The 12,628-nt window shown below is 40.7% G+C and overlaps 1 protein-coding gene across 1 annotated transcript; it reads right to left on the bottom strand.

Annotated features, from left to right (window-relative positions):
* Positions 1–696: 696 nt before the first annotated feature.
* On the bottom strand, positions 697–6,116 carry dusp5 (dual specificity phosphatase 5). The gene is made up of 4 exons (XM_062428082.1): positions 5,658–6,116; positions 4,733–4,872; positions 3,846–4,065; positions 697–1,479 (listed from the first exon to the last, which is right to left on the bottom strand). The coding sequence occupies exons 1-4, from the start codon at positions 6,019–6,021 to the stop codon at positions 1,073–1,075; spliced, it is 1,131 nt and encodes a 376-aa protein (XP_062284066.1). The 5' UTR covers positions 6,022–6,116; the 3' UTR covers positions 697–1,072.
* Between the last annotated feature and the right edge of the window lie 6,512 nt (positions 6,117–12,628).

Below are 12,628 nucleotides of genomic sequence, written 5' to 3' on the forward strand. Positions count from 1 at the left end.
TTATTAGTAGTAGTAGTAGTAGTAGTAGTAGTAGTAGTATGATGATAATAATAATGATGATGATAATAAGAATAATAATACGAATAATAAGAATAAGAATACATAATTTTCTTATGCTGCTTCCAAAACACACTGTCACTTTGTTTCAAGTGGGAATTTTGAGTTAATTTTATTTGAATAGAATTGAATTGAATTGAATTGAATTGAATTGTCTTTAATGTCATTGCATTGAGGTCAATACAACGAATTTTAAAACAGCTCCATCCTCGGTCAGCACTCACACACACATCTCATACTTAAATAAAAGCAGTAGATAAAATAAAATATATACACATATAGATACATACACCCATACCCATGCACACAAACATACAACTTATCTAATGGTTATACTGGGTCACAATTACTTGATGACCTAGATAACCTATAAAATGACGAAGACTATAACTATAAATATGAGCAAATAATCTAAATCTCCTCCCTGTCACCAAAGGCCAACTCTAAGTCACTGCAGGTGTCACTGTTGCCTCCTCTTTATGTTGTCCTGCCTTGCGAAAATGTATAGGCCTCTAATACATGCAAAGTTTTTTTTAAAAGTTATATTGATGTTTGTGGTATTGTCTTGTCCACTCATTTGATTTTTCATTTATACCATGCACATGAGTCAATGATCATAACATTGCTTTGGAGGTGAAAACATTTATTAAACACATATTAACATCCACATTATTGAAAAAATCAGACAGACTGTAATTTTCAAATAAATTAGGTTTAAATGCCTGACTGTATTTGTGAATAGGCAAATAAATCACAATATCAACCTAAGGCATGTATATTGCAGTTTATCACTGTGCTATGTTGTTTCATCACTGCAGTTCAGACGACAGGAAAACAGCATCAATATGAGGCCCACGGATTTCACTGATCCGAAAGTCTCATGAAATTAATACTACAACTCTTCTGTTGCTGATCTCCAGTCTATCGGCTCTGCTGGCTTCAACACCAGTCACACAGAGAGCACTATTTTTATTTTTATTTTTTCAAGGAAGACTACAAGCAGTCACAGTTCATTTTAAGGCAGTGCAGTTATTGGGCTCAGTTTGAACTGGTGGTGGACCGGGGACTGCAGGCAAGAGGTAGGGAGGGTGAACACGGATGGCTCAAAGTTTTTGGTGTTGAAGGTGGTGGTGAAGTCGTTGGCAAAGAAGGAGGCAGATTCTGGGGCGCAGGGCGTGGCTGGTTCTGGTGTGGCAGCATACACCGGGGCTGTGGAGAGGACCTCTGACTCAAACTGCAGCAGCTGACCCATGAAACTGAAGTTGGGTGAGATGACTGCCCGGCGCTGCTTGATGATGTCGAAGGCAGCATCTAGTCTCAGCTGCTGGGTCCTCATGATGTACGCCATGCAGATGGTAGGGGAGCGTGAGATGCCTGCTTCACAGTGGACAAGGACCTTTCCCCCTGATTGCTTCACGTGATCTGGTAAAAAAGAGAAGAAGGACACAAACCAATGTTAATTATCTGTGATGAGCATGTATGATCTGAATTGTTGCACAAAGTCTGGTAAAAAAAAATTGCAGTGATTTAATTTGAACAATCTAATATATTAATTCAGTTAGAACATAGTAATGAATGGAGTTTGTCAGTGTCAATGCAGAGGCATTTTGTCATGTATTATTGTTTGTGTATATCTGTAATTGATATTTTTGAAAGTCAAGTTAAGGTGGTGGAGAGGTTGTAATGAATCCTCCGGGGGGAGTTCAATCACATTTGATTGAACTATATAGATAATCATTGAGAACTACGTACTCCCACTCACTAATTAATGCGAACACTTGTCTACACATCCTATTTAGTTTCTCTCTGAAACACATACACGACATGACAAACATGAACATCAGCCTCATTGGAACTTCTTAATTTTGCAGAAATGTATAGATATTCTCTTCCAGTTTGAGATGTGCACACACAGGCACTTGTGAGGCTTGTCTGAGTGACAGAGTGCAGCTGTAGTGTGAGACTTTCTTTCTTCTACACTGCTGTGGGGGTGCTGGGTACTGCTTCAGAGTTCACTGGCGCAGAGATGTATGCTCTAATTTAGAGCTGACGCACTCCTACACACATATCTGTATGTTCTATTGCCTACACAAAAATCTGTTTTCTGTCATCTGTTTTTAGGGTCGCTCCTGACATATTTCAAGATTTTGCTCATCGGAGCCACTGCAAACACCTACGTGTCTCCTCTTCTGTCTGTCTCGTGTGTAAGTTTGAGCAACCAAGAGAGGGCTGATTCCACAAAGTTACTGCAGACACCTGCACATGTGTCTCTCTATTAAATAGAAAAATTGCGTGCCACCTCTATCTAGTTCTCAGAGCCAGTGCAGGGGGAACAGCTCTGGTTCTCGATAAATCACATGAATGAATAATGAACATCCCATCTGGAGTGAAGGATGCAATGAGAGAGGGAAAGGGCTTGAAAAAAAGGGGTGACAGCAGCAGTGGGTGTCTTAATGACCATCCTCAAGTGGTGCGCCTCCATTGGCTGGAGATGTCACAGCACGCTTCAGCAGCTGTTTTCATCCAGGATGTCAATAATATCTATTATCTCTTCCCTGACTGTAAATCATTCCCAGGTCAGAAAGGCTTCCGATTGATTTTTGTTTGTGCACGGTGAGGATTTGTGTTCAGTGCATTACTTAATAATTACATAATCAACTGGCATGGCTGATGAATTTTAGAGGCCATCCTTAAATGTAGGCTAAACCTTCCCCTGGAACAATTAGCATATATTATGTAATAGACGGGGTTACACGAAGACACCCTAAATGTAGTCTGCATCCCAAACAATACAAAATACCAACAACAGCAGCCAAGCTGTTTGTGGGTGAGCTTTGTCCTTGGTTATGCTTGGCTAAAAATAGCCACAAGCACATTGTGTACATCTTTTGCTGCTGCTGCTGTTATTATCCAGCACCTCTCTCCTCTCCCACACACTCTCTCTTCTGCTGGAACACACTCACTGCCCTGCTGCCCTCATGTCCATCAATGATTCCCACCTGCGAGCAACCAACAACTGTGCTTTTCCATAGTGTGTCAACCAGCTTGCTTTTATCCTCCACCCAATCGTCATAAACAACTGTGTGTGTGTGTGTGTTTGTGTGTCAGTCAGCCCCCAACCTCCTCCACCCAGCCATTACTAAACACGGACAGCTCACTCACTTGTCACACTGACTGGCCACACCCGGTAGAATAAGCCACTGAGATTAGGCCTGAGAGGCAATGACGGCATGGGAGCGTCTTTTTCAAGTTAAGACAAGGGGAGGGAGAGAGGTCGAAGGGGGGGAAGTGAGCAAATCCTGAATGAAAGCAGACTGGCTGGATATGTTGGTGGGGGATTGAAGGCAGGCGATCAAGTTAAACTGATTACAGCTGAGTTTCTTGGCAGCAGGCAAGAAAGCGGTGATAAAGGAGGCTTACTTGAGCATGAAGACGCATTTCAAAAATAAACACACCTATGTATAGGTGGCTGTCTCTCCATCACCTAACTCAGCCTGGATATTTTTGATACTTCTAGGGGGGGATGTTGCACTATAAATATACAAATGCCGAAGTTGATGTTATTCCTGGAAAAGACTTGGTGGTGGTGTATTTATTTCCCTCCCTAGCTTGTTTGGGTGAGCGAACTATTTTTAGTATATTGAGCCAAGTGAACCAGCTTCTTCGTAAAAATAACAAAACAAAAAAAAATCTGATTCAGAAATAAACCTTTGAATGCATCCTACATACACCAAAACTCAATTCAAGAGTTGTTCCCCATAAAGGGAGAGACACAGTGTTCAACTCACCAATAAATTCTATGGCCTCCTGGAAGTGAGAGCTGATGTCGGCCATGTGACTGTCCTCCACTGGGATCCACTTGTAGTCGTAGTGGCCCTTGGCCGGCTGCTGGTCCCTGCGCGACACATTGAGCAAGGCCGTGATGTGAAGGTCGCTGAGATAGTCCTGTCTGGAGGCGTGGTAGGCACTACCGAGGTAGAGGAAAGGCAGGATCTCTACAGGTTTACCCTGAGAGAGGACAGGGGGGGGGGGGGGTAGGGAAAAAGAAATGTGAGTCAAGTAGATAATGCTAGACATAAGACTAGACCCCTAACCTTAAACCATTTGCCTTAACCCATGCATAATGCATAGCTGGGAAAATGCCCCTTTTCCCTGAGTGCAAGCCATAACATTCAAGCACCTGCCAGCTAGAACATTATGTTCATCTGCAGACAGAACGCACAAGCATTCTTACAGCTGAAAGGATGGATTCCCCCCAAATATGTAAACTGTTAAGGGAAATAACCCACAGTATGTCAACCACAGACACAATAGAGTGTTCTTTTAGATGTGAAGCACGCAGGCACATGCTTTCTATTTGGGCAGTTGAGGAGATAGAGGAAAGGTCAGAGATGAAAGAGTGTTTTTCTGTATGGGGCGTCCTAATGTCAGCTGGGCAGCATTGAGTTGCCTCTCCATTTATGAGCCAAATATGAGAAGTCTGGGGAGCAGTGAAGGTCAGAGAATATCACAGCTATGTATGTTGAGAAACTGTTATGATGGGCTGATGCCAAATATAAGTCACTGTGATGTCAGCAGGGCTTTGCTTTTTTTAAGAATAAAAACCGGCAGTGGATCTGCGCCCTGTGTGGGAGGGAGAGGGCGTGTATACTGTATTGTAAGGGTGTTTCCATACCTGATCATAATCTGGTTTGTGGTGAGAGAGCTTCTCGCTGTGGCTGTTGACTCTTTTCTCGGTTTCAGTTCCGCTCTGGTCGATGGTTTTCACCTCAGTGCAAAGTTCAGGATATTGAGAGTGGAAGTTCTCGTATCCTCCTGAGAAAAGAGGGGGGGGAACACATAAGCACATACTCTAAGAAATAAGCTCCGAATATCTTGTGAAATGGCAGCGTTTATGAAACAACCCAAGACCCGGATTATAACTTTTATAACCTGATAAAGCGCGTAATTAATTACAGGAACCCGCTGTAGACTGACCGGTAATCCTTTTAGGCCATCCCTGAGGATGCAAAGGTGACAGACGGAAATGGCTGTGCTTCAACACATTATCACAATTCATAAAAGAAGGGATATTTAATTGTCTTTCTTTCTTTTTATCAATGAAAGTCGTCGCACTACCAATTTGTCTGAGTCTCTGCCTCACTGACTCATCCGCTCCGTTGACGCACGCAGGACATATATCTCTCCAATAAGTGAGAGAAAAATGTAGGCTATTCTTAACACAGTAAGGAAGGATAATGGTAGAAAGATGATTTCGTTTTAACAGTAGGCCTATCTGGATTATTAGAAAAAGACATAATAGATTTAAAAGTAGGCTATGTATAGCCTATACATTTACATTCACGTTCTATGGAGAATAATGAGCCATATGGTTTTTTGAGTAGCTTTCCTTTTAAGTTTGTGGGGCAGCCATAAAAAACAAACTGAAACAAAAAGGTTCAATTTCATATCATGTTTGCCATCTTTAAAATAAAAATGACAGTTAAAAGTTTGTTAAAATGAGAACGAAGTAAAGACATTAATTCCACATTAAAGCCAGGAGCCTCTGTTTTTTTAACTATTACCTTCACTTTCTCAGTTTAATTTTTGAAAGTTCTCACCTTTCAGGAAACAGACGTTTGTCCCGCTCGCAAGATGTGAGAGGGTGTTTATTACTATTTGTGCTACACTGTCTTTTTTCAGTTTTTGCCAGTGGGACGTCCGGTCATCCAGAACTACGATCGCCGATATGCTCCCCTCTCGAAGCCTCAGCAGGGCTCTCTCATCTGGGATGACAAACTGCAGTGGTACCGGTCCACCTCGAGACCTCCGGACCACCACTGAGTTGAGATTGACATTGACAGAGCCTTTGATGTTGGAGTCCGTGAATGAGAAATAAGGTCGGCAATCCAATATAAGGCAGCTCCCGTATTCTTTCCTGATGATCTTCCTCAGACGCCGGCAATCCATGTTGGATACTTTCATTTTGACACCTGGAAGTTGTTGTTATTATTGCCTAAAGAATCAAACTGGATTATTCCTAAAAGGCGGATACGGGCAAGCGATGAGCCCCGTGCGCGTCTGTGTCTACATTTCCTCCAAGGGGATTCCGGCCGATCAGTTTTATGTGAATGGAACCTCCGGCGCGTGACGTCACGAACCATATAAGGACACCGGCGGCGAGGTGTGATCGTGACACAGAAACCCGCCCATAAATATGTCTGGACTGTGACTGAGATGACTCCGCCCCCGGGTTTTAATACATAAAAAATCCCACTACTGCAGCGTGCTTGTTTCAACTATTACTCACGCGGTGTCCTCTAATGACACCTACACCTGTCCACACACCAGCTTCCAGTATTTCTTAATAGGCTGTCTGTGGACATAAAAACCACAGTTTTGAGAAGGATGACTACGATTAATTGAAAACACCCTTACTTCCCCGAACCTACAAAACAACTTCAAGGATGCTATACAAAACGCAACCAGACTTGCACATTTCTATCGGAGAAATACAACAATAGTGATACTGAATGATGAAGAACACACAAGCGCTCACACACACACACACACACACACACACACACACACACACACACACACACACACACACACACACACACACACACACACAGGAATATCATACCATAAAATATACGTAACAGAGCTGTAACTAAGGACTATTTCCATCTTCTATTATTCTACACTAATATTTCCTTTATTTTAAAAGACAACCAATGGTGTACATCCAGATATGAATCAGCCAATTGGGCATCTACAAATTTGGGTTGGATATATGGTCATGTGACTTCAGGCCAATCATTGTCCCAGACTAGGGAATATTTTGCATTTGTTGCTTAAAGAATGATATAGGCTTAACCAATGATGAATTATTGGTTGCTGATTAAGTCAGACAGTCGGTCAACAAATAGTTGATGATTATTTTAGCCCCAATACAAAAAAAGTGGGTATGGTTGCATAGTGTATGTAAACTCACACACTCACACACATACACACAGTCAAACTCACAGTGAGTAACACACCTACTGTAAACACCCAAAGGTGATTTATTTTTAGCAAGGCTGTCTATGAATAGTCTTCCATGTAGTAGGCTACTCAATACTTTAAGGAAGAAATCAGTAGCCAGACATGCAGCTGACAAAAGTAAACTTCTAACTGCATCTACCTAGTTCCATGTATAGCCTGTTGAACCTGCCTTATATCCGAGCATGTAAACCTAATCCCCCAAATGAATTAACAGGTTTAAACGTCACACTGCTTGCACTCACATGACGTGCAATCAATCCTAACGCAGCTCAGGATGGTGTGTGTGTATGTGTGTTTGGATTTAAATATGTAATGTACCCTAACTGTAGCCCTTCATCCAACTGAAACTACAGGAGTGAATAACAGGCCTTTTCTCATTAATCTATGATAATCACATTTGGTTAATATATTTGGCACTTTGCTGAGTGTACATGTTAAATTAAGCAGTCATTGCTTCTTGGGCTGGTAGTTAATTTGATAATGGTTAATCTGACATTACATACATAGAGTACTAGAGGCACTGAAAGCCTCTTTGGACAAACGGATGCAGCAAATATGGGTTACATCATGTTGTGTCTGCTGCATGAGTGCATGGTAATGATACAACGAGCAAAACACTGAGAGAAAGAGAATGGCAGTGAAATCTGACAAAGTGACAGATGCAGATGGACAGACACTAAACAAAAAAAAAGAAACAAATAAACAGTGACAAACAAAACAATAGATAGTCTTCCTGGCCATGAAAGTGTCATTCAGTTGTGGATAGATAGATAGATAGATAGATAGATAGATAGATAGATAGATAGATAGATAGATAGATAGATAGATAGATAGATAGATAGATAGATAGATCGATAGATAGATAGATAGATAGATAGATAGATAGATAGATAGATAGATAGATAGATAGATAGATAGATAGATAGATAGATAGATAGATAGATAGATAGATAGATAGATAGATAGATAGATAGATAGATAGATAGATAGATAGATAGATAGATAGATAGATAGATAGATAGATAGATAGATAGATAGATAGATAGATGGATGGATGTACTGTGAGTCAGTGGTTGGATGGCGAGATTCCTGGGTGGTGGCTGAGGATTAGAAGGACAGCAGGCAGCGTGCCATATGGTCCAGTCTAATCTGGGCTTGTGACATCATGGCTGATGAGTAGGAAGGCCCACCATCCGTTTCCGTACCCTCATTTCATTATGAGGTTTGTTAGTGTCAGCTGTAAATAAGAACAGTGGACCCAGACGAACCAGATAAACAAGATGTGTGTTCGAGTTGCTTCTCACTCCTTTGTATATCCCTTCACCCCAAACGCCCCCCTCCCCTTCCTCTCACATTAGTGTCCTGAGCCCATACATATCTCTCTAACAGGATTGCTTCAGCATATCAGAGGCTCTGTAGTATAGCTAATGCATTAAGGAAGCAGACAGGCAATTTTAAAGCCAGCCTCAATCCTGCTTCCACAGAACCGTGTAGTCAGCTGTTCGGCTATTAGGACTGTGTTGTGTCGACTATGTAGTGTCGACTATGATTGCGTCTAATGTGGTATTTTGACAAAGTGTGTCATCTGCATGGTGATGTCATCTGGCCGGAAGTGCAAGGGGTCAATTAAAATTTCTGAGATTTTTATGTTCATTGTTGAAGGTTCAATTGATTAATCCATAAAAGCAAAGGAACTGCAAAGTTTTCATCATTGTTAACCGATGTAGGTAAGACATTAAGTTAAAGTTACAGAAACACAAATCATATCCTCCTCTCAAACCACTGCTTGTGTGGGTGTGGGATGAAAGTTACCATGGGAAGAAAGGGAGTAGAGCAGAAACAAACATGATTAATCAATGAGTCGAAAATTAATCTGCAATTGTAATTTTTAAAGTAAAAATTCATAGGTTTCAGCTTCTCAAATAGGAATCATTTTTGGTTTTCTTGGATGAGTAAATTGAATATCTTTGGGATACTTTAAGAGTGTTGATTGGAAAAAACAACACGTCGCGTAACAACGTCACTATAGGCTCTGGGAGATGATGGGCTATTGCCAACATTCTACGGAGCAAATGAATAGATATATCAAGAAAATAACTGCTAGATTAATCGATAATGTAAATAATTGTTGTAGTTGCAGCAATAAATGGGGGAAAATACCTTTGAGAGTGACTGACCAGTGTACTCAGTTGACCCGAGGAGGACACATCTTTCATAACTCTACAGAAGATCACAGTTGACTGAGTCCACTGTCAGCCCAACCTGCCTCACTCATCTGTCATGCACATGCACAACAGTCATAAATAACATCCTCAGAATTTGCATGAGGATGAATAATTTAAATGTGCTCAACCAGGATTCAAGTCAACTCACCCTTAAAAACCACTGCACGTTTTTTGTGTGTGTGATATACAACATCAGCAGAAAAAGCTTATATCATCTGACAGAAATCTGAAAGTGCTGTGAGAATTGACAAACTTGGTTCAACAAATATGTGAACTGAGAATCATGAGGGCTTAACACTGAACTATGTGTGAATGCATTGTGACAGCAGGAGCTGACTGCAGTATACAACCAGATTTGAAGCACCTGGGCCCAGTGTGCCACAGGATATAAAAGTCCCAGCTCCTAGTTTTCTCAGTCTCTTCCCCATCACTGCCCACAACTTTTTGTTTTGCTTAGCCAATGCCTTTCTCCTCACCATCCAAACACATACCTATGAACATTACTGATGCCGCTGATGAACATATGCCATACCCAAAATTACTTTACTGTATATTTTTTCTTCTATAATAAATGCCATGTATTTATTGGCATTTTGTGTCTTTTCCTGTTTTTTTCACAGCCTGTCTGCTGGGTTATGACATTATCATGTGATTGCACTGTCTCTAATCCTGATCTTGCATTATGATGTCTCCTGATTTATAACATCATGCCCTGCTGTTTCCAACTTTACCACTGCTGTCATTAATGTAACTTTCAGAAATGAATGGAGGACAAATTAAACTTTTTAGATGTAATCAAAAATAACATACAGCACTATAGTAGCTGAAAAAATCGGAAAAGAAATGCTTGCAGAGGTAAATGCCCACTGTAGCTTGCCCAAGATAGAAAGCTACAGGTCCTGTACTATATGTATGTATGCATGTATGTACTGTATGTCTAAACAAACAAACAAACAAACAAACAAACAAACAAACAAACAAACAAACAAACAAACAAACAAACAAACAAACAAACAAACAAACAAAGAATTGTTCTGCATGTTTGTGGTAGTCTTGTTGACTGAAGTTCACAGTGCAACCAGCTTCATGTATTTGTTTTCATGCTGCAAGTAACTCCTGTAAGAACACTTTCTATTTACACCAGACAATAACTGTTGGCCAGACCGCATTAGTACGGTATGTGAGTGCGTCAAGTCACTTCCTGTCCAGAATGTCCCTTTTTCCATGTGACTTATAAAAAGCACCCAAACACAATAGGGCGCCTTCGCAGGGACATGTACCCCCGCTCCCCCTCCCTCCCTCTTGGCAGCACAGGTGCTTCCTGGCTTGCTGACGGAGCCTCCAGATAATGATGCGATTTCCCAATAAAGCCCACATTACTCATTTCGATCACCTCAGCTGACCACTGAGTACAATGTATTGGAATTCCACTTGAGTTCTAAAAAATGACTCAAAAATAGTTTTGGTGTAAAAATACAGTACATTTAAACCATAATTCTCAGTATACTTTTCTTGGTTTTACTGGCATGTCCCCAGCAGAATTAAAATAAAAAAAAATCACAATAATAAACCAAGTATAGCTGAGTTGTGGCATCTCATTTAATCAAAATAATTATGGCCATTACCCATAAAACAGTGGAATGACGATACAGAAGAGGGTGAATAAACATTTTGTTGTTGGAAGGCAGCAGTAAATGCCACAATTAGCGCATATAAAAATAAAATCTATAACTTCAAGTATTTTCCCTCTTGAAAGTTGGAACAATGGAAACGTTACATCATTTCAGGATGACAGATAGTTAAATTTATTGTCAGTTTTATTTTTATAGCCCAAAATCACAAATTAGTTCCAGATGGCTATTCAGTCTGTACAACACAGGACACCCTCTGTCGCAAGACGACTGATTTAGATAAGGACGAACTTGAATAGAAACAAAAAGCAAATAATCCATTTAAAAGAGCAGCAGAAAGCCCCCTGCTCCGGGTCCAACATGTACTTGTGTCACATACACATAGTAGACAAAAGCAACAGTAGTACATTTACAGTGTGGAGAAACAGACTTACACTATGAAGTAAATTAAATACATAAAATTTTAAGTAATTATCAAATACATAAAGTAAAATGTCAGTGTCAATAGTGTTGTTACCAAGAAAAATGATCCACCATCACGAGTTTCTCAGTAATAAGATTAGTAAGTATTTCAGGAAATGCTGATGGAATGTTTTCACATGCCTGTTCTTGTTTATGCAGTGATCAGAGGCAGTAAAACGACAAATGTCAACGTTTAGTCAGTGAGTAACCCGACACTCAAATCATATCACATCCAGTGCAGCAGTCAACCTGTGGCTGCCAGATTCAATATTAAACAGGAATGTTTGGTATTCTTGAGCTCAAGTCATGATCCAGTATGATGCCGCAGATGACACATGCTGAACACCCAAGCAGACACACACACACACATACGCTTCAAAGGCTTGACTCACCCCCCCTCAGTCCCACCCACTGCCCACCGTCATGTCATGACTCCTCGAGATAAGCCAAACTCTTAGGCAAGACAGTTGAATAGAGAGAGGGAGAAAAGTGAGAGAGAGATGAAACAGAAACGGCAGCTCACTGTTTCTCTGATTCCAGTTACTGTTTGAAAGAAAAGTCACTCTGGAAATGAAATTTCCACTGCGTAAAAATAGTTGAGGCCTCAGGTGGGGACAAATTTGGCTTGCCCTGTTCATGCTGCAGAGGTAAGAGTGCTGTGGAAATTCACTGTGGAGTTCTTGGTACTGTCATGCTGCTTTGTGACATGAAAAACATAAAGAAACAAAAACCCACCGGACCTCATTTTTTTCAATTTTTTTAATCCCCATTGTTGTTTTGTGCCCAGATGTTCCACGAAACAGGCAGAATTTCTAGTTAAGATGCTTTACATTTAGTCCAAAGAAAGCAGAATTTCACGCTGTACTTCATGAATCACAGTGTGACCCAGTTATTGAAGATGTGTTTTATTCAGGAGCCCATTACACTTCTTAAAATAACATAAGTGCGCACAAAGATCCATGAAAGCTACCACAACAGATGACAATCCAGGAAAGCTGACTGCATGCTCTTCACCTGCTTCACAGTCACACTAAACCCACATTCATGTCTGAACTGCTTGTGGTACTGTTTCCCATCAGACCTGCTCATAAACCCACTGTATCATTAACAGGACTTTTTAAATGTATTTTTTTAATTCCGCGCTTTACCCAGAAATGAGTAAGTTATTTACAGCAAAGGTCTGAACAGAAAAATATGGTGAATAAGTAATACATCACCACACAAGAT

The sequence above is a fragment of the Scomber scombrus genome, chromosome 2 (genome assembly GCF_963691925.1).
Source record: "Scomber scombrus chromosome 2, fScoSco1.1, whole genome shotgun sequence".
Classification (NCBI taxonomy): Eukaryota; Metazoa; Chordata; class Actinopteri; order Scombriformes; family Scombridae; genus Scomber; species Scomber scombrus.